The 27,537-nt window shown below is 40.3% G+C and overlaps 1 protein-coding gene and 1 long non-coding RNA gene across 2 annotated transcripts in view; one reads left to right on the top strand and one right to left on the bottom strand.

The window, feature by feature from the left end:
- MAN1A2 (mannosidase alpha class 1A member 2) overlaps positions 1 to 15,910 on the top strand; it is a 131,996-nt gene extending 116,086 nt beyond the window's left edge. Inside the window, exons 11-13 of the mRNA XM_032679406.1 lie at positions 3,234 to 3,406; positions 10,916 to 11,031; positions 13,536 to 15,910. Coding sequence (XP_032535297.1) covers positions 3,234 to 3,406; positions 10,916 to 11,031; positions 13,536 to 13,668 — 422 coding nt within the window. The 3' untranslated portion in view covers positions 13,669 to 15,910. The remainder of the gene's footprint in view (positions 1 to 3,233; positions 3,407 to 10,915; positions 11,032 to 13,535) is intronic.
- On the bottom strand, positions 844 to 24,705 carry LOC116782604. The gene is made up of 3 exons (XR_004355269.1): positions 24,436 to 24,705; positions 23,444 to 23,539; positions 844 to 911 (listed from the first exon to the last, which is right to left on the bottom strand). It is a non-coding gene; the product is annotated as an uncharacterized LOC116782604 (long non-coding RNA).
- Positions 24,706 to 27,537: the final 2,832 nt, after the last annotated feature.

The raw sequence follows: 27,537 nt of genomic DNA on the forward strand, positions 1-27,537 counted from the left end.
ACATGCAAGCAAGACTGAAAGTTATACAGACAGCTATAAATTTGCAATGCCCTCATTTTCTTTTGTTCAGTCATGCAGTCCCAGGAATGTGGATTGTTTTTGTTTGGGTGTTTTGGTTTTTATTTTCTGGACTGATTTTTCAAAGAAAATAAAGAACTTACATGTGCAAAATGTCAACTTCTTCATTATGCTTTAACAGCAGGATTTGAGACTTAATTGTACACTTTAATGACAGAACTAGATGATTGCAGAAAAAAACCTCTTTCAGAGGGAAGACAGTCATCCTGGTTCAGCTGATAGGTTTATGTTTCAGCCAGCAAAGGGGAGAGTCGATCTGTTTTTCCTATGGACTTGGGAGAACTCTTGCCCAATTTGGCATCCCCAGAAGAGACAGAAAGGTGCTGAGATTGTGCTGGGGATAGGCAGCTCTTTTCTTTAGAGAAACCAACTAGAGCTGTCCTTTCTTGTGTCTTCCTAGGATGCTTATAATAAACTGCAGTAAATACTGGTGATCATGTTCAGTTACCTATGTAGTCTCATCTCCTTGGATGGTAAGATTGATGGAGAGATAGACAACAGATTAGCAAAGGCATATAGCGCCTTTGGAAAGCTTCATAAAAGAGTTTGGTGAAATAAACACCTGGAGAAAAGTACAAAGATAGTACCCAATAGCATTAGACATAGGTATGAGTAAATAATTAAAGATTTAATGCACAAACAGGCTACAAGCAAGAGAAGGCATCACAGTTTCTGTAGATGATGCGTCACCAGAACTGCCTGAAATCCAGCTGCTTTGGCGGATTAGAGTAAAGTAGTTGTCATGTTTACCTCATTTCCAAAAGGCTTTTTCAGAAGTATTTTACTAAGGCCTGTTAGGGACGTTAAGCAGCTGCTGCATAAGCAGAAAGTACCTGCATGGAGGGAAAAAAATGGGTATAGTATAACAAACAGGGTAGAGGTAAATAGTCTGCTCTTGCAATGGATAAATGGTGGTTAACCAGTGGTACTTTGATATATTTGATACATGTTTATACACATATGTGTATAGATGTGTAAAATGTATAGTGTATTTATATACATTATGTGTTAGATGTTTATAAAAATACAGTATATTAATACACCTGTGTGTAAATGTATAGTATATTTACATTTTAATATGTATATAAATAAAATAGATATACATATATAAATTATCAGAAAAGGCCATGAACAGTGAGGTACGTGTGCCGGTAATAACAAAGAAAGCACTACACAAGGACCTTTTGAGGTTGAATAATTGCATAATAAATTACTAAATTAAATTTAGTGTAGTTAAATATAAAGTGAAGAACCTATGAAAAAATTATTCCTAACCTCACATATTAAATGATGAGCTGTTAACTGACCATTATAATTTGGGAAATTGCTCTTGAGATTATGAAAATGTCAGCTCAGTAGGACTCAGGAAAAACAAAATGAGAAAGAACAAAATAGAAGATGTCATTATGTCACTGTATTCATCTTGGCTGCACTTTTTTTGCTATATTCAGGCTGGTCCTCTCATTTTACAAAGGATATAATAGAATTGGAAGAGTTGTGGAGAAAGGCAGGAAGAAAAACTAAAGGTTGGAACAGTTTCCATTCAAGTTACAGCAGAATTGGATAGTATTATTCAATGTGGAAAAGGGACATTCTAGGTAGGGTACAGCAGATTTGCAAAATCAGTCAGGGTCTGCATTAAACAGGTATCAGCGATGCGGAGTCAACCTTAGCAGAGGTTGTATTGTATGCTTAAGGCTTACACAGGTTTAAGGGCACATCAGATAAGTACTTGAGAAATAAATCTATTAAGAATTACTGACCACATAAAAAAAGTATGTCTAGTTTGGGAGAAGCCTCGAGCTCAAAAACTTAGAGACTGGTAGGAAAGCTAGAAAAAGGTATCTCATATGCTGCCCCTGTTCTTCCACTTCCCCATCTATGATTGTGGGCATTGTTGGGAACATAATTCTGAAACAGAAAGAACTCCATCTGGTCTGGTATGACCATTCTTATATTCTTAATTCTGGATAGGTAGAACTCTGTATCTAACCTATCATTTTGCAGTGAAATTTGTGTAATTTTTGTACTGAAACTGATAAAGTGGTCCGTTTTGAAAGAAGTACCATAAACGTTTCTTGATGGAGTGTATGTGGCTGAAAATACATGGTGCTTTTTTCTTTTGGCATCCAGCACCATACTCCCTTGAAACAAGAAGATTAAGGGACTGTTTTTGGAGATTTACTGCTGGGGCATGCACTGGGAGTTGCTCACATTTTTCGTTGTAGTATTCTGAGGTTCCCCTTTCAGGCCCATGAGACAATGGCTAATTTGAACCTCTAGCCCATAGGAATTACACGGTTAATTAGCTGCAGTGCAGCTTCAAAGTTCAGTGCCTTAAAAATTCTCTGCCAAAACAAAAGGTGAGGTGCAGCTATAGATAAAAGTGCATTATTAATGTTGGATTTGAGGAATAATGTGTAGCTGTATAATAAAATATATATATGATTGCAACTTCATATTATAGTCAGTTTTTCTCTAGGTACCTCGTTTTTATATGAATAGTCTTCCAGATGCTGGCACAAGACCTTTACAACTTCCTTTAAGGGCTGAAATAGTGAATCTCTTAGTTTGGAGATTTATTTTCAGGTGTAGTTAAGACTTCATTGCCCAGTTGTAAACTCTAAACTTGAGAATCACAGCATGAAGCATATCAGTTACAGTGGCCTTGCAGCACTTCCTTAAACCAACAGCTTAGGTAAAGATACAGATTATTTGGGATGGTGCTACCTGGTTTAGTTCCAAGATCTTTTCCTGCTGTGCTAGATGGGATCAAAGGACATCAAAACCTCTGTTGACCCTTTTTTTTTTTTCCCCTTTTGCTTGTAAAGAACTGGTGTCGGTCACTTGAATTTTATCCTGTAATCGAATGTGTTAGTGTGTTTATATTCTTAGCATTTCATTATTTTTGAAGAGGATTACTGTAGTCTTGTCAAAATAGGTAGTTTTCTCACAGGAATTGGATAAATTATTCATAAGAAAAATTATAGGCCTCAACAATAGGAAATATTTATGAGACTGCTTAAAGACAAGCTAGTTTCTGTTTTTCTCACAAGCTTGGGATATAGCAGTCTCCTACCCATCCTTCCTGCAAAGATTGGTATGGAATAAATTTTTCTTACTCTTCTTTACTTTTTTTTCTCTTTCCTCTGCAGCATTAAAGCTGGGCCCAGAAGCATTCAAATTTGATGGTGGTGTAGAGGCAGTGGCAGTGCGGCAGAATGAGAAGTATTATATCCTAAGGCCAGAAGTGATTGAGACCTACTGGTATATGTGGAGATTCACCCATGATCCCAAGTACAGGCAGTGGGGCTGGGAGGCAACACAGGTAACTGTATTAATTATCTCTAATTTAATTTTGTGTATTTTTCCTTTGTAGCCACTTTATTCTTGTGGTGCTGAAACACTTCAAATTGATTGTCGTGATTTCTTGTAAACTAAGGGGCTGCACACAGTTACTGCTGTTTCACAGCTGCTGAATCAGATGCACAGTTGAGAGATGCATTCAGCATTATACAGCTCATGAGTTTTAAGCATGGAAATAGAATCCACTGGTCATGACTCCTACTGTTATCAGTAGTCCACAGCCCCCAAGAGCTCCTCTGCTTCCCTGCTACCAGCAGTCTTTGGAAACAGCTCAAAGCCAATTTCAGAGATGAGAATAAACATTAAAGATAACAAGACAGTAATGAAATATTTTGACTACAGCCAAACGAGATGAGGAAAGAGCAAAGGAAGAGACAAAGGGGGCTGGATAAGCTTTATTTTGCAGGTGAAAACCAGTTTCGCTCCAGATGCAAGAGACTGAGACGAAGTACTTGGATAAAGAGATCTGTTGAGATGCCTGTATTCATCAAGTGGAAGATAGTTAAGGCAGGTTCAGAATATTTAGCCAAGTTCATTATTGTCTGTCCCTCAGCACAGTTGCAACCATGTAGAAGAGTCCAAGTATTTTAAGAGTCCAGGTATATTATGGTTGTGTCATAGTCTTAGTGAGGTTTTGCATTGCAGTCTGTTTTGTTACAACCAGCATTATGTTATTCTGGAGAGAGGTTCCACATTTGTCACACTTGTATTCCAGAATGCATTGCTGCTGTCTCCAAAACATCAAACACCAGATCCTACCAGAAACTATGGCTGGATGATCTAAGCTGAGGTTGGGTGCTTTGTACTAGGTTAAAGAATTTACAAATATAAAGGTTTTCAGTACAGTATTAGTCTCTTAAGCACACTGCAAAGCATATCTTTTAATTGTGTTTTGTTCAGTTTTCTCCATTTGCTTTCATATCTTGGTCCCGTTAACGCTTTCAAAACAAACACTCCCTTCCTCCCTTCTGCCTCCAATTTTCTCTGTGTTAGGGGTAGGATTTTATTTTATCCTTCTGTCAACCTACATCAAAGTTCTGTAAATCAAGCAGCCTGTGTGCTAATTGCCTCTGTCCTTACAGAATACCTTCTTTTGCTTGTTTCCTTAATAAAAGATTTCTTTATCCAACATAGCCATAAAATATTTTTGACCTCTTCATAAATAGTTTTGCAAACCCCTCCTTCCCACAATTACCGATTTTCTTACCCCACCCTCATACTGACACAGAAGCTTGAAGCTTTTTCTTCCTCAGGGTTTTCTGTTTACTGCGCATAGAAAATAATTTCTTGTGTTTATTCCTCACACCTACTCACTACTTTTCCTTCTTCTGTACCCTACACAGATCTGGCTGTGTTTATTTCTCCACTTATAAATAGAGAAGAATCTGGTGTGACACACAGAGCAGTTGGCTTACTGCTCTTCTACAACACTGTCTGAATTTGCTTTCCTTTTGCCTTTCAACCTCTGAAGCATACTTGGCAATCGGTATTACAGACTTCTCGTGGTGAATGACAGTTTCTTCATCAGAAATCTAGTGGTTCTTTTGAACTTTTTAGGAAATGGAGTTTTGTTTCTGAGTTCTAAATAGCTTTATTTTTCTATACTGAACATGGTGTAACTTGGTGTTTGATGGCTGAGTTCTTGTGGTCTCCCTCGTTTGCTTCTTCGAATGGATGATTACATCCCTGCCAGAATGGATTTGGGTTAGTTCACCGATTTAGTGGATGTCTGCCTCTGTCATTTTAAGAATTCTTCAGAGATGTTCCAGGATACTTTGCAGAATCACCTGGCTTTTAAATAAACTGCATTTCTAAAGTTTTTTAGCAGTCCCAGCCCAGATCTCTCTGCCTTTTATAATAAGAATCTGCACAGGGAGCTGGACTCTGTGTGTGTGCAGATCATTGTACTGTACTTTATCTATTCCACCATTCACAGCTTCTTTTTGTCTTTGTTATCTAGATTTTTGGACAAAACTTGGGCACTTTAGTGCAGATGCTGTGCTTTGTCCAAGGTCTGTTTTGTCACATCTCTTCAAATCCAGTGTCTCTGGGGTGGGGAAAACAGGAAGTTCAATCTCACATTCCCTCAGTGATCATAAATCCCTGTGACAGGATCTCTCTTTCCTAATAATAAAAGGCTAATTCTCCTTGATACTATACTTAGCACTAGAGACAACGTTCATCTCAATTGTATTGGGCCAGCCAAATTGGATGATGGTGTGCTGGGGGGCTGGCTGAAGTATTACAGAAATATGCATGCATGATATTTAGGGTAAATACAGAAAATTACTAAAATCCTTTTTAGGTTGATTATTTGAAAGCAATAAGAGCCACCACTTCACAATAGGCATGTAAAGCCAATTACTAATCTAAGCTGTGTGAACGAAAGGTTCAAATATTTTTTGTGGACTTCTGTATCTGACTAAGTAGGATTGTACCACAAAGGCTGCAGAGGTTCAGAGTTTCTACTAGCAGTGAGAATAATGGTCAAGACCTCAAGCTTGGGCTAATTTCAGGGCAATTGAGGATTGATGGTAAAATGGAATGAAAATACCTACAGCAGAAGAAGGATGTGGGCCTCGTAGAGCAGGTTCAGGGGAGGGCCATGAAGATGATCAGAGGGCGGGAGCATCTCTTCTACGAAGACAGGCTGAGAGAGCTGGAGTTGTTTAACGTGGAGAAGAGCAGGCTTTGAGGAGAACTCATTGCAGTCTTCCAGTACCTGAAGGGGGCTCATAAAAATGAGAGAGATGGAGTTCTTATATGAGGAATAGTGACAGGACAAGGTGCAATGGTTTTAAACTGAAAGAAGACAGATTCAGATTAGATGTGAGGAAGAAATTCTCTATTGGGGGTGATGAAGCAGTAGAACAGTTTGCCCAGAGAGGTTTTGGAAGTCCTGTCCCTGGAAATGTTCAAGACCGAGTTGGATGGGGCTCCAAGCAACCTGATCTGGTGAGTGGCATCCCTGCCCATGGCAGAGGGGTTGGAACTAAATGATCTTTAAGGTCCTTCCAACCCAAGCCATTCTGATTCTACCTGGTGAGGTACAGTAGACAGAAAAGAGCCACACGTAGGTTGGAGGCAAAAGAAACATGGTTTCACAGTGTCATGGGTTAGAAGCTGTGAGTACCACAGCTGGTGAAGAAACTGGCACAGTTTTTATGGGCATGTTGTTAGCATAGTCAAGAAAAGTCACACATGCAACACCCTCAGAGAAACTGAGGGAGCTGGGGTCCAATCTAGAGGACCTTCAAATTTTATTTCCAAGGAACTGAGGTCAGCTCTGACCTCCCTGTACATTTCAGGCACTGAAATTTCAGTTTGTGTCATTCTTGACCTGAGATACATGTTATTTGTCAAGAGTACACTGTTGCATATTCTTCTGTTCTAATCTGAATAGATGAAACTACAAAATCCACTTCTTTTGGTAGTTTGTTCCATTATTTAATTACTTCTGCTGTGAAAAAAACCCCACGCTTTATTTCCCATTTGATTTTGCTTGGTTTCAGCTCTCAATCACTGGATTTTCCTATGACTTCCTATTCCATATTAAAATGTCTTTTATTTCCCTCATGTTTTCTTTCCAAAGAGTTTTCATAGATTGTAATAAGCTTACTACTGACTCTACTTAAGATGCTAAACAAATTGTATTGTCTCTCACTGTAAAGTATTTTCTCCAAATGCCTGCACCTACATTAGTGCATCATCCTTTTCTAAAAATGAATTCTAGAATTGCATATTCCAGTTTTGACTTCATCCACAGCCCTGTGCAAAAATAAAACTACATCCCTGCTACTTTCTACCATCCCCGTGTGTGCATCTGCCACAATAAGCTAGGAGGAACTCAGACTAAATGGTCTTATGTGGCCATGAAAGTCTTTGAAGTGTCTCTACCTGCCAGGCTAGCCTGGTTCTGCACTTACACAGCCTTTATGACTAGATTTAGGACTATATGAAACTCATTTTCTTTGGCACCCAGTTACCTCCAGATTACACTGTCTGCTGTTATTTACCTATGTCATTTTTGCCAGCAGCAGTGTTGCAGTGATTGATAAAACTTCAGACCACTCCTTGTGGATCTCTGTGAAAAGCAGCTCTATTTCATGATGATTTTGCATTAACAGTTTGTTCTTAGAGCACTGTCAGTCAGCTTTAAATTGAATTATATTGATATGCTGTAGTGTCTTCTGATAATATCTTAAAGTACCATGTCAATTGCCTTAGAAGCATTTAAGTTTATTACAGCTCTGCAGTTACCTTTATTTGTCAAATTTGTAGTTCTCAACAAATTAAATCAAGCTTGTGAGCAAAATAGTTTTCTATAAAACCAGGTTGTCAATTATCCTCTAATTCTTCTATATATTTAAATGTGTTTCTGTAATTGATTGGAACTAACATCAGGTACGCCATCGTAAAATTATTGTCTGCCAAGGCCTCGTAATAGTAGCATTACCTTAATACCCTTCCAGTCATCTAAGGCTTCTCTGTATTCTGGGGTGCAGTAAATTTAACATTGTTTCGTCAGGCAGACTGAGCTTCAGCTCTTGAGTGAAAGTATATCCGAGAGGCAAATCACATGCTGCTACACTGAGTACTCTGAGGTCTGTGTGAGAGCAGTACACTGCAAATTTCAAGTGGCATTTAAGCAGCTTGTCTACGGCACCAAGTTTTTCAGCTAGTGTCCTGAAGTTCTGTACATGTCTGAATCAAGGACAATTTATTTGTTTATATTTTAAAATTTTACATTTGGATGAATAGCTGTATAGCAGTCTTTCAGAGCCTTTTTTCCTCTGCAGTTCATTATGACCTGTACTGCCTAGAACTCTGATCAACAAGGGTAAATCCTTTGCCCATTCTGAACACAAGTTAAGCCAGAATCTGCCTTCCCAAAGAGAAATTTCTGAAGGTACAAGGCTACTTGGTCATCATAAGGAAAAAAAAAAGTTAATATAGATCACATTTTTTCTTTCTCCAGGCTTGTAGGTCTGCTAGCTTCACCAGCGTTGCACGTAGTTACCCAAGCATGAGGCCTCTACAGCACAGAGCAGGATCTCAGTGCTATGCATTATGTACACTCTCCAAAATAAACAAGATTTGTCTCTTACACTGACATGGGGATTTAATTCTTTAGGAGGAAGGAGACGGTGTCCTAACAGTGGTACCATTTATTCCTTGTTTTCCGTTTGCCATAGTCACTAGCAAGTTTCACCTCTCCAAGCTGTGACACACAGCATCAGGGTTGCTGAATGGTTGACTAGAGAAACTCCTGCATGATCAGACTCCGAATGCTAAAATTCTGGCAGGAGTTGTAACCATTGGACCTTCCTCAGAGCAGAGGCAAGGTTGTGTTCTGCAGTATTATAAAAAGGGGATAGTGGCAAGAGGAGGCACTTTCTTTCCTGCCTATAAAGGAAAAATGCTTTGGCTCTTGTTTATTCATATGACACCTGCCTAGTAGGACTTCTGGAGAGGAACATGCAAATGGTTCCATAAACAGCACAGGCATTATTTCTTCTGAAGTTGGCTGAGCTGTTGAACTAGATGTGTCATGTACACCTTTCTCTCCAGACTGTAGAGAAAACCTGGTCAACCCAAATCCCAGCATGTGAATAGTCTCAGTGTAACTCTAGCCTCCACCAGTAACTGGATCTGTAAAGAATTCATCCAGACACTTCCTCCTTTTAGACTCAGATCCCAACAAAAAAGCAATCACTGCCATCCAAAAGAGAGCTCAAGCTTGGAGAAAGCTGTGCTTGAGATAAGGAATTACAGTGACAATTAGATTTTGCCCAGAAACACTGTATCTTTCTTGGCATAAGCTCAGGCTCTAGAGCCACGACCATCCCAGTAACATCTCCTCTTGCTTCTTTAAAAACCTTGCTCTTTAGGAACTTGAAAGAACTTTGTCCAGGCTGGATTATTCTTTTTTTTTATGAACAGTCTCACATTTCCACAGAATAAGAGTGTATACTAGCAGGAGGTTAGCCGTCGTACCTGATGTGCTATGACTTACTGACCTAGGTATCTTGCTCAACTTTTCACTTTTCATCCTGATTTCAGTGATGGCATCTGCTAGCATTCCTTGTGCATTTGTCCAATGGAAAATTACTCTCTGTTTCCCAGTATTTCTAGTATGCACAGGCAATAGTAAGGACCTTGAAGAGGTAGCTTTGAATCTGTATTCTCTGTATAAAAGGCACATCATTCAAAACTTATTTCCTCCCCTGCCTTGACTCCCCTCAGCTTCTGTTGAGTAGAACTAGCAAAAATCAGAATTAACAAAAACCTGGGCCTAAAGCACCATGTGGAGAGAAACTTCATGCAGGCTAACGAGCTGAATCATAGGTTACTGAACTACAGGTAGCTGCGTTCAGTCATTGGTAATGACAGACATCCTAAGCCAAACATTTTCCTTCACCCCTGTTCCTTTTCTGTCCCTGCATGAATCTATTAAAAGAGTTGGTGTCTGCTGAGGAAGCACAGTCAAAGCAGCAGGGAGGCACAAATAACCTGTGAATCATTTCAGAGTCGTTTCTTTGGAGCCGGTTTTAATGGCTGATATCCTTGTGTGCTGTAAGGTCGTGCATGCGAGTGGAATAATGAAAGCGTAGGCGAGAGGTGCCCTGAGCTACTAACATGTTCTTTCCAGTCTCCTCCTCTTCCATTGTGCTTTTTGCAGTACTGTGTTGGAGCTGGGTGGTTTGTGAATCGCAGATCCATTGGTCCCTTTCTGCATAGAATGTTTACAGTTTTAAACTTCGTGCTTTAATGAAAAAGAGCTCTTCCGCAGTCCAGCACACAAGCTGACTTGAGTTTCAGCTGTATAAAGGGGAAACAGAGAAAAGCATATGTAGGAGATGGAAATGTGCGGAAAAAGTACCAGCTAGAAGAGTTTACAAGATGAAATCAACAGTTGCTAAAGATGAGAACAGTATTTTATTCCTACTTTCAGTAAGTCTCTGTGACTGGCTACTAGTCACAGAATTCCTATAACTCTTCAGACTCTTCCAGCTGCAAAATCCAGGAATGCTTGTCATCTTCCTATGCACACAGTAGTACATATTGCATTGATTTGACTGATGGATGTTCTACTTGGTGTTGCCTATGAGGAGCCGTAGAAGCTCAGGACAAAAGTCCTTGTCGTGTCATCAATACCAGCCAACAGGAAATACCCAGGAAAGAAAGTGTTCTTCCCTGGAATATTTTCTTAGCATGCAGCAGTTTGCCAAATGCAGTGTTGTTAGTAGCCCTGGAGGGATGCTACTTCTATATGTGTCCAGTCCCTTTTTACTGTTTTTGGTCAGCATGAAATGTTAACATCCATAACATCCTCTGACAAGGAGATTCACAGCAGAATAATGTAGCATGGAAAGAACCACCTCTTTTATTGAACGAGCCTGATTCTTTAATGTTCCCAAATGTTGTTCTACAATTACATTCTCTGTGTCTTTTCCCTTCCTCTTTGCAGGCAATTGACAAGTATTGCCGAGTTAGTGGTGGCTTTTCTGGTGTCAAGGATGTCTATTCCTCATCTCCTACATACGATGACGTACAGCAGAGCTTTTTCCTTGCTGAAACCTTGAAGTAAGTCTTCTTCACTCCTGCATCTCCCGGTAAAAGCTGGCATCTAAGTTCTAGAAGAATGCAGTGGCTTAACAAGTTTTTGCTGTAGCTCATGTATCTGAAGATTAATTTGTGGTACTGGGAGCACAAAATGGAGCAGGGGAGAAAGCAGATCCTGCAAGTGGCAGTACTGGTGCCTATTTCAGGCACCTCGATGTGTTTCACTGACAAGAAGGGGCTCCAAGTTCATTGTCTGTAAGGGAATAGTGTCCATCTGCTGGCTTCTTATCAAATTCCTCTACATAATCACAGTACTTTTTTTCCCTATGTTATCATTATAAAAAGAAAGTCAAGTACTACTACCTGCTCTGTTGACTTTTTAAATTTTATTTCATTTAATCTTTCAAGTTCATTTTCTGGAGACTAAAAGCTATGTTCCCAAAGAGAGAGGCAGCAGTTTCAAACAGGTCCAGTCAGAGAAACAATACCTCCCCAGGAGCTGATGTTATATGATTGATCTGCCTATAAAAACCAAATCAGAGAATGAAATCTGCTCCTAAGGGACTTCTGTGGTGACAAGGCTGACTTCTGATGTATCACCAGAATCCTGTCTGCATCTTAAATAATCACAAGGAGATCTGAAAATTCACTGATGTGTCACTCAGTAACTGGATATACTGTAGTGCAAGCATTGCAGAAGGTAGCAGTTCTAGGAGAGAACTCAGAAATTTTTATTGGCTTTTGGTTTGGATAATTTCCTGACTGTGGGACAAAACAAAGTTTTATTGAAAAGCTGGATGTTAGATGTTTGACAGTGATGCAACTGGCATAGCCAAACCAGAAACTGGTTTTACATTGAGATAAAATAGAGAACAGAAGGTCAAGATAGCTCAAATAAAAATAAAGACATAATGGCTGTGATGCCACGAGTAAAATGAAGATGTCCCTTAGAAAAGGGGCATAAAATGTGTGTTATGGAATGCCTGCTGTAATCTTTTCTGCTATTAATGATCACTTCTGCACCTTCATTCCCCTTAAATTCAAAATTGATAACTCTCCCAAACATGCATTATTGCTGCTCAGATACTTTGAATCATTAAGGATAACACAGGAAATTATGAGAGTTTTGGGCAGTACCTGACAAGAAGTACCTTCCCTTCCACCTATTGAGTGGGAAGGAGCAAGATGTAGAAATAGGTTGCTTCAGTTATTCAAAGAAAAAGTGTGAATCAAATGAGGAAGTGAGTTTGAGTAAGATGAAACATTGCTGCTGCAGCAAAAGAGAGTTTGTAGAGCTGCAGAGGAGAGAGCAAGGCAGGAGTATTGAGGAAGGGAAAGGCATGATGCTTTAAAGACAAATGAAAAGTGTGGAGAAAGAGATATGCACGACAAAATGGAATCATCTCAGCAAGAAATTTTTATCCGTAAACAGTTAATTGGTGAGGAAGGGAGGAAAAAGTAGTGCTCCACTGACTGGGTTGTGCTGTGGACAGAGCTGGCAAATTAAGGCAGTGGGAGAAATGATCAGGCAGTGACACATGGCTGTAGGCAGCAGACACTACCAGTGTCTGATGGAGAGAGCATGAAGTAACAGCAGAACAATGTGTATGCACATTCTGGATGTGAGAACCCACTAATGGGAATGACACCCCTTCCTTGTCAAGTGCTGCAAGACTTTTTCTGGATGACAGGAAAGCAAGCTGCAGCAGGAGATGAGAGGTCCTGTACACCATGGTGTTGCGCTTGCACTCACACAGTCAGTTTTTCTGTAACAAGGGAAATGTCTTGAATTTTAGCAGTAGAGTTAAGAAGTCTTGACAGAAATCTTCACTACCAATACCTCCTACAGTGTGTAGCACAGCCACATTCAACAGTGTGTCTTAAGAAAAAAGAAACAAGAAATACTTTTTTCCCGTGTATGTCCAATAACCTTAATTTTGTTACATGCTTCATGTCCTCTGCATTACATTACAATGTACAATATTTATGAAACCACTCTGCACAGTATATAGTCCCATATCCTCCCACCAGAAGCTGAACCAGCTTCCGGAAGAGTGATGACAAGTCAAGTATCTGCCATGGCTTAGTGGCTTTTCTTGTGCTACTGTGAAATCTTTGATTTAGCTTAAAGAGGATTAGTAATTTCCAAGTGGGTTTACTCTGTTAAGAAGAGTTTTTGACAACTACTTCTCTGCTCCCCTGTCCTCCAAATCCTTGTGCTTGGCGTCTTTATGTTTGTTTTCCATTGCAAGTCTTGGAAAGGAGACTTAAAAACAAGAGTTTCTTGGAAAGATTAAAATGCTGTCTTTATAACAACTTTTCATTGAAGGCCTTGATCATAATAAAAATGACTCTCCAGGTCATTATAATAGGAGAGGTTATGTGGGTGCTGTACAAAGGTTGAAAGCAAGTAATTTGTTTATATCTTTAGCTGCTGAATGGTGGGGCCTGACACTGCTGTGTTGTCCCTGCCTGCCTGTTGCTCTGCTTTAATACCCATTTTTCCTCTCTGTCTTGATTTGTAGGTATTTGTATCTTCTTTTCTCCAACGATGATCTTCTACCATTAGACAACTGGGTTTTTAACACAGAAGCTCATCCTCTGCCTGTTTTACATTTAGCCAACACCACACTGTCAGGAAATCCTGCATATCGATAAAAACAGCTCTATGAGGAGGAAGAGAGACTGTTTTCAGCTCTGTTTTGTTTACATGGACCACTTGAGACTTTAAGCAGGAGAGGAGACAGACAGATGCTTGGTAAAACTAGACCTCCAAGTCAAGCAAGTACCAGCGTGAGAAATGAAGCTCTTCAACATATAGATAAGTTAAAAGTTCTGTTTTATACATGACCAAAACACGTCAGCGTGATTTTTGCAGGACAAGGACTTCACATGCTTTGAACCCTAGCAAGACATGGAATCTACTGATAATATTAATGCAGCAGCTTAAGGAAGAAGAGGCTTTCCCATCTGGGGAGAGGAACTTGCTGCTGCTCTTCACTGTTGCAAGGAACAACACACCAGTCACCTCTTCAGATCGGGTGGGTTCCAAATACCTAGGTTTTCTTTTTCTTTTTCTTTTTTTTTTTTTTATGATGGCATGAACAAAACAAAAACGAAAAGTGACATCACTACACCAGCAGCACCAGGATTTGAACTTTTTTCTGTACCTGTCTGAATTTTCTAAGGAGCATCTGTTTGTCCAGACTGGCAGCCATTCTCAGGGCCTCTAAGCTATTAAAGCTAAACTCTAAACTATAAACAGTACTGCCTCATTTTCCCTTTTCAAAATAATGCTTATATCCAAAAAGAAAAAACAATTAGTAAGCATTTGGTTTGTAGTTCACTGTCAGCAGCGTGGGCTTAGTTCATTTGGCAAGCTACAGTCACAAAGTCTGGAGCATATCGCAGGGGTAGGAAGGAGCCTAAGCTTCCCTTCCTCAGAAATCATTTCACATGAAAAAAACCATTCTCAGTCATGGTTCTATTAGCTAAATAAACAGAGATGACAACTTAAAAAAAACAATCTCGTGATTTATATAGAAGGATACATATGGAACTAAAAAAAGCTCTCCTTGAGCTAAGCAGCTGGAGTTTGTTGCTTTATATTATTCTACACAATCTAGATTTTTCCTAAAAGTTACATTTCATTCTTTGAATTCTATTCACAGAACCTTCTTTGAAGGTTGTTTATGACAGAAGCCTGAAGTCGCCTTTGATTTAGTTTACAAAACTTGCTGTTCTTCTGGAGGCTCCAGTACAAATGCAACATGATCTTCTTTGGAAGCAACTTAACATCTCTTACATATGAGTGGAAAAAGAAACTGAAGAGTCTCTTCTTTCATTAATTTATGAGGAATGAGGTGCTGCTACCTGCATGGCGTTATTTTCAAGTACTCCATGGCTGGGCTGGACAGTATCACTTAAATGGAGTCTGCTTCAGTCTTCACTTATTTGCCAAAAGAAGTTTGTTTTTTTCAGGTCTTTTCAGCTTTTGTGTCTTTTCAGTTTTGTCCTTCACAATCTCTTCCTACTGTTGTTGCAGCTCAAATTATTCTTTTTATTCCCCTGTATAGCTCTCAGATCTTTTTGCCATGATGACTGGCCCCTTTGCTGAAGAACAGCTTTTAGGTGCTCCTTGCCCTCCTAATTCATGCACAGATTGAGTCTTTAAAAAATCTTTATGATGTTTTCAGACATAGATCAACTCTTTAGTGAGCTACAGCAGTACACCATCAGATCTAAAGGGGGAGCGTGCTATTTTGCCCCCTCAAAAATGTTTTTATATGAAGTTTTATATATAAAAACCTTTTTCCCTATCATATTATATCTGACTGTAGAGTTTCCCCCCTAAAATTATTCCTCATTTGTCTATGACACTAACTTAGATATAGAAGTCATCACATGATCTAAATAAAAATGCCATCAGATGCTTTTTTCCAGCCAGTTACTTTAGTTTAAGAGGAAGAAGACATGGAGCTGGCCACAAGCTCCAATCTCAACCTTTGTATCTTAATACCGGTTACTTAGTTACAGTAATTGCAGCTGTATCTTGAAAATAATTTGAGAACTGATGAAGTAATTAATATAGTAAATAATACTGATTCCAGTATTTTTTAATTTAAAATTAGAAGTAGGTTAATAAATGGATTCTTCTTACTGGTCCCACATTAATTTATTTTTCTAATTATTATTCAGTAATTCACTGAAGAACTAGTCATTTTTCATTTTCCAAAGTTCAGATACGTTGTGTTTTCAAATTGTTTTTCCAGTCCCATGAGAACTGTTATTTGTTAAAAACTGCACTCAATTGCCTTGTTCTCCTAAGTCTCTCCGGGTACAAAGGAGAAAGAGGAAAAGCAGACTCTTCTGTTTTATTTGAAAAAAAAAAAAAAAGAGAAAACCAAAAGCAACCCATAAAGCCATCCCCATACACATCCTAGTAAATGCAGATGTAGAATGGCTGCCAGTCTGTTCAGAGGAAGGTCCAGGACAGAATTCTGGAGTCCCCAGAACAGCAAACTTCTTATTGTTGCTCTTCCATCCCCCTCTTGTGAATTAAAGAGCGACCCTTCAGATTAATTCCTCCATGAATCCCAATGGGTCAACTCACTGCCACAGGAATCCTTGAATTGAGGACTAAGCCATTTCCTGTTATGGGATGGCATTTTTCTCAAAGCAGATGTACAGTACTGCTATTTCTTCTTTGTGTAGATAAGCAGCAGGTACCAAATAAAGGACACTTGTTTCTTATTTTCCAGTTACCCCAACAGCAGTCAGTTTCTACTTTATCACTCTTTAAAATATCAACTATCCTTTCCCTCCAGAAGTTAATGATGTGCATAGTCTATCAAAAATAATGCATTTTAAGGACTAATTGCTATGTCATTCATGAATCTCATCGTGAGATTTCCTAGATCAAGCAGAGTTTGGAGGTAATGGGTTCTGAGCGAGATTTGTGCATAATAACCAAGCACCACATATATTGAAACTTCTGACTGAAGTGATGTGCCCTTGTTCTAAGTCCTTTACAGAAAAGTAGGTTCTGATCTGCAGAATGGTATTGCGTGCAACCCAAAGTTCAGACTGTTTTGCCTCTGGGTACATAAGGTACAGCAGAATATTGCCATTTTCATTATGTTGCTGCTGACTTACTTTCTTGAAGATAAAAGTGTAAATTTAAGCACAAAATGACTTTCTAGTCCTAGTTGTTTCTGAGTCTTGCAATGTACTCTCTAACAAAACAATCCTCATTTTCTTTAGGTAGTTGTCCCATTTTACCAATTTCTACAATACCCTTTCCCCTTACAGAATGAAATAAAAAACAGAAAACCATGTACATTTTTTGGCACACTGGACTTGGGCAAGAGCCTGGAAATCCCAGAATTGTCTACTTCCTGTTTGCATGCAGTCAAAACAAGGATGTATGGTTCTTTTCCTAATCCAAGCCTCAAACTTGCCTGTTGGCCAGGATCTGCCAGCAGTAAATTATTTTCTAACAATTACAGCTTGACTTTTCAAAGAGGCCAGATTTCTGCAGCTTCCATTAACAACCCTGGAGCTGTGTGTATCCTGCGGTCAAGAAGTCAACTTCTTAGCTTTGTCCTCTAAATAAAAACAAAACCCTTGAATGATATTCTGTGTTAATTTTGCTGCACAATGTAGTCCTTAAAACTGAATGTGTAAGAAAAGTATGGAAAATAGTAGGTACCCTGGAGTAAAAAGAAAAGCAAGTAGTTCCATGTTCCAGTCACACCTTTGATGATCTTCCAAATTTGTGGATCACTGTCTTCTACCTCCCAATGACTGATGTATACCCACCAGTATTTTACAGGATTTGAATGTTACCTGGGTTCTAAAAAGTGACAGTAATTACATACTCCCTGTAATACCATCCTTTAAGGTTAAAGGTCTATCCTCTAAGCAAAGCCCTGTTGGGCTGTTTATGATCCCCTCTTCTGTCCCTGAGGAAATGCTTTATAAACCTTCATAATGTGACTCTCCTTAGTTTGAATGGAGAGGTGGTTAATAGCATTAACATTGAAAGGATCAACAATCTAAGATGGCATCCACAGAAAATAGTGAGGCAGTTTACATTTTCAGGGCTGCAGTAACAGGCTTTTAGCAAACTGAGCCTGGTAGGTCTAGTCCATGTTTTTAAGGGGACAAATAAGAAACAGGCTTCTTGATATCAGAGAAAAGTGAAAGCAAGCTCTTGATCCAAACTGTAGTTGGGAGATCTGTTCACCCTGAATAAGACATCCCTCTTTTGCTCCTTGAATTTTGAGAAACAGTCTTCTAACTCAAGGGTTTGTGTTGCCATACAAAGAGGAACCCCAAGCTCTTTTGCAAGTTACGTACGACTGTAGCAGAGATGATAAGCACGAGCTGCTCCAGCTGTCAGCGCCTTCTAAAAAACTGCTCTGTAATTGCCCAGAAGAGTTGGGAACCACCAAAGTTGGAGGAGACAGCCTGACTTGTTACAGTGAATTGTTGCCTTTAATCCTAATTGCTTGGTGGAAGTTGGATTTGCATTCTGCCTTTATTCTTGCTTTGTCTAAAACTGACAGATTATTTTTCCTCCAAAATAATAAAAGGTTAAAAGTCTATCTTCTGATGTGGAAACCTTCTGCCTCTGACCTGGAATCCTGCATATGTACTTTTTACAGATAAAAAAATAATATTGTATATAAAAAAGATTGAATAAAGAATGTCTTTAAGTGAAAAAGGTGTGGTTTATGTCCTTTGCCTCCAACAGCAACATCCTGGCGCACTGAACTGTGAAGCTGACCCATTTCATAGGCTTGGTGATGCTGCAACTTTTCTCTCCCCTGCAGCTCTTCTAAGGACTTTGTCAACTTAAACATGTATCAAGACCCCTTGTTGCAAAGTTAAACCCCTGTACCCCTTGCTTGCTTCTAACAGGTTGCTGTAGTGCTCAGATTGTTCTCAAGATGCAGCTGCATGCACAGCAGTCTGAGGCTGTTTCTGTGCGACTGTGAAAGCGAAATCCCAGAAAATCATGAGATTTCTCCCCTTTTGTCAAACTTGTGTGAAAGTGGAATTTTCTTACAATAACAGATTAAAACTCCAGCTTTTCTTGAGGCTAAGTAGCCAGTGAATTGGGCACTTAAGCCTGTCCATTCTTCTGCCCTCTGTGAAATGGAAAAAGTTGTAATTGTTTAAATGTTATTTACAGGAAAATTGGTATGAGGAAATGGTTTCAAGTGAGCCTGTTATCACCCTACACCTTTAAATTCACTGCAATTGCTGCTATAGTTCTCTGTTCTGCAGTTCAGCCCCTGAATAACCAGATTTGCTTTCTAATTCACACTACCTGTGGATAATCCTTACTGTCTGATGTCACCCATGTTGCTCATGTGGTACCTTGTTTTCATGACTGCCAGCCTGTGCATCCTGTGTAAGTGCTTTACATCCAATGCCCAACTTTCCCAGGCTGTACCCAATGAGGGTGCTTTAGCCTCAGGCTGCAGACCTACTTCAGTATTACTTCAGAAGAGAAAATTGCTTCCGAAGTGCCATAATCCAGTGCAACACATGACACCAGGTCCACACCCTGCCATGCCATCCATCTTGAGATCCAGTTTTGCATTCAGCTGTTGCTCCCTAGCTGTCCGTGCAAGCATGTTCATGATGCACTTTGCTTCCAACTGCAGTGTCACTACCAAAGCAGCAGCTTTTGCTTCCATTGATCTCTCTATGGTGTGCTCAGCCCTTAAGCCACCTCACTAAAATTCACTTTGTGTATCAAAGCATGTTTATGTCTGTTCACGTCACAGTGTCTCCACCACTGAGCCCTAACACACAAAACCTTGTGCTCTGGTACCATCAGGCTCTCTGTCCTTGTGTGTAACATTTTGGCCGATACTGAAGACTCCATGACTGTCCTCACTGCTCTTCACACAGGATCCTGTCCTTTGTGGTCACACTGCGTTGTCTCTGCCTCTTCAACAGTGAAGTGTTTCACCCCTCTGCTTCTACCTCTTCTGAAACACACTTTTTTGTTGCATGTTCTCTATCCAAGGGATATATATAGGGAATATCCTCTTTTATCTCTCCTTTGGCACTCTGCCTGCATGTCACCCGCCCCCCTCCCTTCCCTTGCAGACTCTCTGATTATGTGTGCTTCTTCCTGGAGACCATGTGCCTTTCCTATGCATATTAATTAGCTATATTTAAAAATCCTGAAATTAATCCTTTAATGGGCTATTTTTAGCCTTCATCTTGTAGTTCAGGGAGTTGGCTTCTCTCAGTGCTTTCTGTGGGCTTTAGAAAGGAAGCATTACTCTATCTGTGCTGCTTCACATGTAGGATGTGTGAAGGTTGTTGATGGTGTTCTTCTTTTTAATGTGAAGAGCAAGAGTCTTTTTGACAATATTTCAGACTGAGCCAACTCCCATGTGAAAAGGTTTGAGAAGAGCGGTCACTCATATGGTCAAACTTACTTGCAGATAAAAATTTGGGGAAGGATTTGAGGAGGAAGAAAAAAGCACTGTGTGTCCATGTGTACTGATAATTTCACTGTTTGCTTTCTTACATGGTTTCCATTGTACAAGTAGTCACAGGCAACAGGTATGATGTGTATCTGTTACCATATAAACCAGAAAGGATGACTGGGAAAATAGCATGATATGTTGGTATGAGGTCACACAGAAGTCCTGTATGAACTGCATTATGATACAGCAACAAAATGGAAGAATGTCCTCAAGTTGTCTCTTCCACAAGCTGGTGCTGTGTATGCCTGCCCACCCATCTGTTCACCAATCCAAGCTGTTGCTTGAGCAAGGAAATCAGTGGAGGAAGTCTCAAAGAATACAAGTGGATGCCAGCAGTCTGCTACAGCAGCTGAGGCCTGTGCATGGGTTCCAGGAGATGAGGTGCTGGAAGATTTCCCATGTGGACAGATAGACCCATCCATGACTGCTGTGTGGATCATGTCCAGCATTCCTGTGAATCCCTTTACAGAGCTTCTGGCTCAACTTGAACCATCTGTGAGGTCACAGAATGTGTTTTGAGTTAAAGAGTCCCTGAAGATGCAGAATTAACTTGGAATACCAAAGTTCTCAGGGTAATCAGATGCTACTTTTTATGAGATCTGTCATTTTCCAGGCGAAGGATGTATGTTACATCTCATGTAACTGAACTCCGGTAATGTATGCAATCGTGCACCTTGATTAATTTGTCTGAAAAATATAAAGTTGAACACAAAAGCTGCACAGTGATAAGGAACTGGATAAAGGAGAAATGGATGTATAGGATGGAGAAGGAAACTTCTAGGTGTTTTAATGAATGTCACTGAATATGTCACTGAATCCTGGTACTAGAACAAATCTTCTGTAATGGCAAGAAGAATTTGTTTGTAGGAAAAAGTTAGAAAGAACTGTCAATAAAGAGAATGAAGGATCAGATAATCTAGAGGCCTGGAACAGAAGAACACAAAAAGTCAAAATGCAAACTTGTTCCTCCAGGGACTAAGAACAAACTTTTTCAGTATAATCTGGGATGTCGTCAGTCTGAAATCAGTAATGATGAGAAAATACAGAATGTATAGTCAGTTATAGTACACAGATCACCAATGCAGGATGAAAAAAAGCAAATGAGATTTAAAAAAAATGGTTGTGCTGGGTCAAAACTAAGATCTGTCTAACCTCAAGTCTGATCAAGAGCAAATTCGTACAGAAGAGCAAGAAAGTAAGTATTGATACTTTACCAATGTACCTTGGAATGATATGCAGCTTCACGAGCCATTGGTGGTTATCTTTGTATTTAATAGACCTTGACATCCAGGGAGGGGGATTGTTCTTAGTAATTAGTCCAGTCACTTACTGAATCAATAGAGGCTGTCAGTGTGCAGAACAAGTTCTGTCAAAGAGCCTCATGGCATTGGCAAAGCTTCCATGCATTGAAAGTGTATTTCTGATGAAAGCAAAGAAGTGCCAGTGTTGTAGAAAGCATATCTGAGATACCGTGTATGGTTCTGGTCACCTGTATTTAGAAGGGCTTGTCTCAGTGGAACAAGTGTAAGACAGGAGTATTGAGGCTTACTAAGGAATGGAGAGTTGGCATCAGAAGAGGTGAAAGAGTTTAGCCTGGCAAAATGGAAGGTTGAGAGAAGGGATAACTGCTGTCCACAAAACATCAAGTTATAGATCATCCTGGGAGAGAAAAAAAAAGCTGTTTTTCCTGGAGGACAAACCTGCCACAAAAAAACCCACACAAATTGATACCTGCAATGTCTGAATCATTTCTGACAATGAGGTCCTAGAAGTAGAAAACATGTTTATCTGCTGAAGAAAGGGAAGATGATGTGTGCTTGCCTGCAGTTTCACGTACCTGAATCAAGAATGTAGGAGGTCCTTTCCTGTCCTGCATTCTAGAGCACCTGTGGGGTCTCTGAATGTAAAACTGAATTTACAAAATCCCTTTCCTTTGTTCTGTTATTTGTTTCTAAGGCAGGGCACATGTAAAATGCCAGTGGGTCAAAAAAAACCCACCAAAACTTTTCATATCTTCATAGATGGGAGCAATTTGTTCATGTTTGCTACACTGATTGAGTAATGATAAGTAGAAATTTATCAAAATACTTTCTATTAAGTTTTCTAACATGTTTATCCAATGATCTTTCAACATTGATTTGCTGTGGCTGTATCAGAAAGATTGCTATGTGTTGAAGCACAGTGTGCTTCATAGGACGCCAATCTCTTTTTATCTCAAGACTTTTTTTGAAGAAAAACCAAGTAACTAAGAATATGATAGTAAAAAGAGTGGTGCAGACCACAAATAAAGTGCTTTGTCCAATGATTCTTACACAGCAAAATAAGTGAAGATCATCAGTACCCTCAGAGAGATAATCTCTGAAGATATTGTCTGTTGCACCCACTTATATTCTCGTTTTGTCCTTTGTTTGGGTAGGTATCCCATTATTATTTGAAGTGCTTTATGTCTGTGGGTTATTTCTATACTAATTAATGTTCACATTAGGGGATTTCCCTGACAGTTCTCTGGCATCTTTGCAAGTGCACTCTTAGATCTGCACTGATACAGTGGTTATGCATTTTGTACACTTTAGCCAGGGAATCAGTATTTCTTGGGCAACTGTTTCTGTCAAACTAGTATTACTGTCTGCTAAAACCTTATGCCTAGCTCAGACACTGTATTTCTACTTGAATCACAGCAAGGTTAGCTTTTCAGGTTCTAATTAGATATTTTGCAACTAAAGTGGAAATTTTCCACAGGAAAATAATCCCCAAATTCTTTCAATACACACCGGCCATCAAATTGTGGAATTAATTGCTTTACTGTGAAGCAAACTTTGATGAATTCAGTGACAACAGTGAAAAATTTACCGCCACATCCAGGACACATTGTTACATTCATTTTTTATTAGCTGAAATAATACACAGATGCTGCTTTTCCAGTGTGTTACCTAAGTAAACCTTTCAATATGCTGCCTCCAATTTCCTCCAGATCCTGCTCATGCTGTTTCTTAATAGAAGTCTATGGGGAAAGCACACCCACCCCTTCGCAGAGCACAGCACGTAGCCCTGGAGATGTTCCCTCTGAACAGGCTATATTCAGTGCCAGATGCTTGTTAGCTGCATCAGAAAGATGCTCTGCCCACATCCATATTTTACCCCTGCTGTAGAAATTTCTCTGCCAGCTTGAGCTGTTGGAAAAGGGTACTGATGTGGCTGGGTGTGATCTGGTGCTGGTACCACCTTCTCACCTCTCTGTTCCCTGCTGTATTCTGTATTCAAGGCATATCCAGGCTGGTCAGCTCAAAATTTGAAAGTCATGATTTGGTTTTAATAATAGTGTCAGACTGACTTCCAAATTGGTGACATTTGAACATTAGGTTCAAATGTCAGACACTTGCAGTCTGCCTCACAAATGCAGATCATCCTTCGCTCACCTCTGTGTAACTTGCCAGGATGTGTCAAGTTCCCTGTTTCAGGAATCAGCGAAGCTCAGAACAGCCAGCCAAGTGCAGGGGACACGGCAGGCTGCCCTGAACAGATGAGGAAATCAACACAAAGGATGGAGATGAGTTTGTGATGTGGACATGAACTGTGCAGAGCCTTCTTTCTGGGAGGGTGCAGAAACACCTGATCTGGAGGATCTGGTAACCTCTGTGAGAGTTCAACTGGCTCCTGTTTAGAAAAGACTGTACTTAACCTGCTTGACAACCTAGATTTTTCAAAAACTCTTGAGTCAGGCTGTGAGAATTATGAGATTGCTTCTAAATAATAAGTTTGAGGATCTTTTTCCATGTCCTCATTTATGTTTGTTTTTTTTTTTAAATCTTGAGCCTTTGTGTCACTGAGAGTTTAATATTTCCAAGCCCTTTCCTTTTCTTTCAGAATGATGAAAAACACACTTAAAAAATAAAAGGAAAAGAAGACTTGGCATATCTCCCAATCTGGCAGAAGTTCCAGTACCATGAAATGATCAAGAGTGGGCACTGCTGCATTAAGCTCACCCTGAGCATTGCTACAAATTAAGGGCAACTTGCTTTGGAAAGCAAAATTTTTTAAAAGTTAAATCTGAAGCAGATATGGGTCTTCATTCCCTAGACATACCAAGCAATTTATCCTGTTGACTGTTCTGGTTCAAACAATTGGCAACATCCTGTTTTTAGTGAGATGGCTCACAATAACCAAGTATAAAACACATGCACGTAAAATGTTCCGTGATATAACTCTGAGTCTCACAATTACTTTTGGATTCTTCCACAGATGCTTATAGGAGCAGGATCATTTTTCCACTCAAAAGTGAATAATGAACGGGATTCATACACTTTACCTCAACTCTATCACCCATGATTATTCCACCTCTTGCTGCAGGAGTGCTGAAGGAAGGAGGGAAGGGAGAAACTTGTGGATTCTTTAATCCTGTGCTACCTACCTGCTTGTACAGACCCATGCAGACTTCCAGTGTATGAACCACTTTGTCCTCAGAAAGGAACAGAAAGTAGACAGTGGCACTCTGAGTTTGAGACCTTCTTCCAGACGCTATCTCAGCTGTGCTCTAACTGTTCTGTTGTCACAGCTACACATGGCATCACTCCCACTGGAGCAATAATTAGAGGATGAACCTGAGACCTTTTCTTGAAATAGATGCATCAAGCCATTCTCTTAAAGCTACACTGTGAAATTTTGCCTTGTAAGAGGGCTAGACTTGGGTTGCAAAGCACCTGAGAATGCTAGCAGGAGAGGAGGTGAGATGAATATTAGTTGTATGAATGCTTCACGTGATGTATCAGGTTAATCATTTGCCTCCATTTGTCCGAGTCCAGTGTACCCAGTAGAAGGCAATCTGCACCAGAAACCTTGAACTGCGTTATTGGTGATAAAAGTGCAGACCTTGTGAAGACAGAAACTCCACAGTCAGAATATTAAGCTGGGCTTCACGGAGCGAGTGAGGAGAAACTATCGCTAAAGATACCATCTTGTGGTAGTAAGAGGCACAGACCAACGGAGACAGCCCATTTAAATGGTGTGAAACAAGCATCAATCCTATCGAATAGCTGATCATAAAGTCCTTCATTTCTAAGCAAAGGATGCCACCGTGGAGTAAGTCCTAGGCTCAGATCCCTCTCTGCACGCTGTGTCTTACCCAGGAGCTTCGGGGAGGGGACACACTACAAAAGTCACAGTTTTATATCGCACTCACCCCACCCAGCGGCCGGTCCGTGACATCCCTTTTCCAAAACACCTTCCCCCGTGAAAGGGTGATGAGATAGGAATGTGGACCTAGTCCTTGCCCTGGGACCCCACCCAGATCTATCCGTAGCCACTTCCCACCTGCCTTTCCAGTACATTAGGAAGCTTTACCCTCTGCCACCATCAGCCTGGCCACTGATGTTCAGCATAGCACAGCACCTCTGCCTGCTCCCTGGAGTTCCCACAGCTTCAATCCAGGCAGAGAGTCACTGGCAGTATAGCCAGGTGGAGAGATCCCAGCTGGGATCTTGTTACGACCCGCTCCAGAAAAAGGGAGGGGGGTAACCCAGGTTTTTATCAATAATTCCCTTGGGGTGGATTAGAGTGAAACGACACTGAATAATCGGTGTCTGAAAACATATACTGGCAAAGTTTATTTTAACAATTCTGTATCAACAGGCATGCTAGCAGTTTGGGTGTTGTCATATAACAAGGTGGCATAGAGATAACCTTTGGGGGGGGGGAGAAAATGCATAGGGGACAATTTTGCATCAACAGGTGTACTAGAATTTTGGGTGCTGTCATACAACAATGTGACACAGAGATAACCTTTGGGGGGGGGGGAGAAAATGCATAGGGTTGATAAAGGTAGGATAAGAGCAAGGGAGAGTAAGGGAAAGAAAAGCTGAGAGTGGACAGATGTCTATAGTCACCGCCTGCGGGGTCCAGCGATGAAACTTAGTAGTTGCAGCTTCCATGTCTGTCAGTTGAAGGGTGGTCTTGATCTGCTGGGGGTGAAGGAGGGAGGCCCCCACACTCCAAGAAGTTATGAGTTATTATATCCATGGTCAGTGTCACGGGCCATGCCTCGAGCCTCCAACATCTCCTGGGTCTGTGTTGAGTTTTTTTTTGTGTCTGGCCTGGTTCCCGCCTTTCCAGATTAGCAGAGGGAGGGAGGGGCCCGATTGCTCATCAGAGGTATCAACAGTCAAAAGCCTGCGAGCTCGGCTTCTTGCCTTTTCAGGGCTTCACACCTTCAGCACTGGAGGGAGGGAGGGGCCCGATTGCTCATCAGAGGTATCATGCAAGTCAAAAGCCTGCAAAAGTCTCCTAGAATGCATAAATCATTAACCATTTCAGTCTCTGACAGATCTACATCCTGTGGTGGGACCTGGTCAGTTTGCAGTTTATCACAGTGCTTGTTACAAGAGGTGATCAAGCTCCTGCTGTGAAATTTTCTTAGTTCCTTTCCCTCATTCATAGCAACACCGCAAACAGAGAAGTCAAAGTAAATGAGATCATCATAAAAGTAATTACTTTTTCTCTGTAAATATATAACTAGTAAATTTAAAGGTACTGAGGAAAAGTCCCTAGAAGCAAGAAAAACACTGCAAAAACAGTGCCTCAAACAATTCTTACAGGCAAAACCTACTGTGCTGTGCTCAGAGGAGAACAGTTTTCATCTCTTAATTATTCCTTATGACTGGCCAGAAAGACCATTGCTCCAGGAGTACCCGTGTGCCAGAGTTTATTTCAAAAGCCCCAAAGACAAGAGACATCAGTTGCTAGATGGACCAAAAGAAGCCTGGCACAAGAGTGACCATCTTGAACTTTAGTGATGGGCATTTTAATGGAATATACTCGTACTATTGAAGGGCAGTGCTTAACTTTCAGCCCTCATTCTCTACAGTCCTCTTTACCACCTATTCCTATGACTGCATTTGTGAGAGCAAGTGCATCCACTGATGACAAATGTACTTGAAGAAGCCACTTTGTAGACATACTATATTATTGGTGCCTAAAGAGTTCTCTGCATTTTTCAAATGGGACATGAACTTGACAAGAAGAGAAGCTCCACCCCATGAGCTCCCCAGTTCAAGCTAGTTTGTTAATTGAGCATCTCACTGCTAGGAACTTCTGGCCACATGACAACAAACCCCCTACCAGCCCAGCTGACATCACAGAATTGAGTGGCACCTATAATAGAACCAAGACGGAGATTTAATAAATCCTCTTTACTTTTGATTAGTGTCCTTTTCCCTTTCATAGATTAATCATCAACTACTTAATATTTTGTGTTTGTTGCTAGTACTGGAGAGGCACATCTTATTTAAGAAATATGAGAAGTTTAGTTATTTGAATGAGGAACTTCTAGAAATAGCAAGCAGTGGTATGGCTAGAATATCCATTGCACAACCATACAGGAAGTCTGGTTCTCCAGTGGCTTTTGAACTGAGATGGAGATGCAGATGGAGAGCTTTAGAGAGGGAGAAGAATATTATATGGGACTACAGGAGTCAAGACAAGAATTGGTGAAACAAGAATGTCTTTTGAAATGTATCCT

This window comes from Chiroxiphia lanceolata, chromosome 2 (assembly GCF_009829145.1).
Source record: "Chiroxiphia lanceolata isolate bChiLan1 chromosome 2, bChiLan1.pri, whole genome shotgun sequence".
In the NCBI taxonomy this organism is placed as follows: Eukaryota; Metazoa; Chordata; class Aves; order Passeriformes; family Pipridae; genus Chiroxiphia; species Chiroxiphia lanceolata.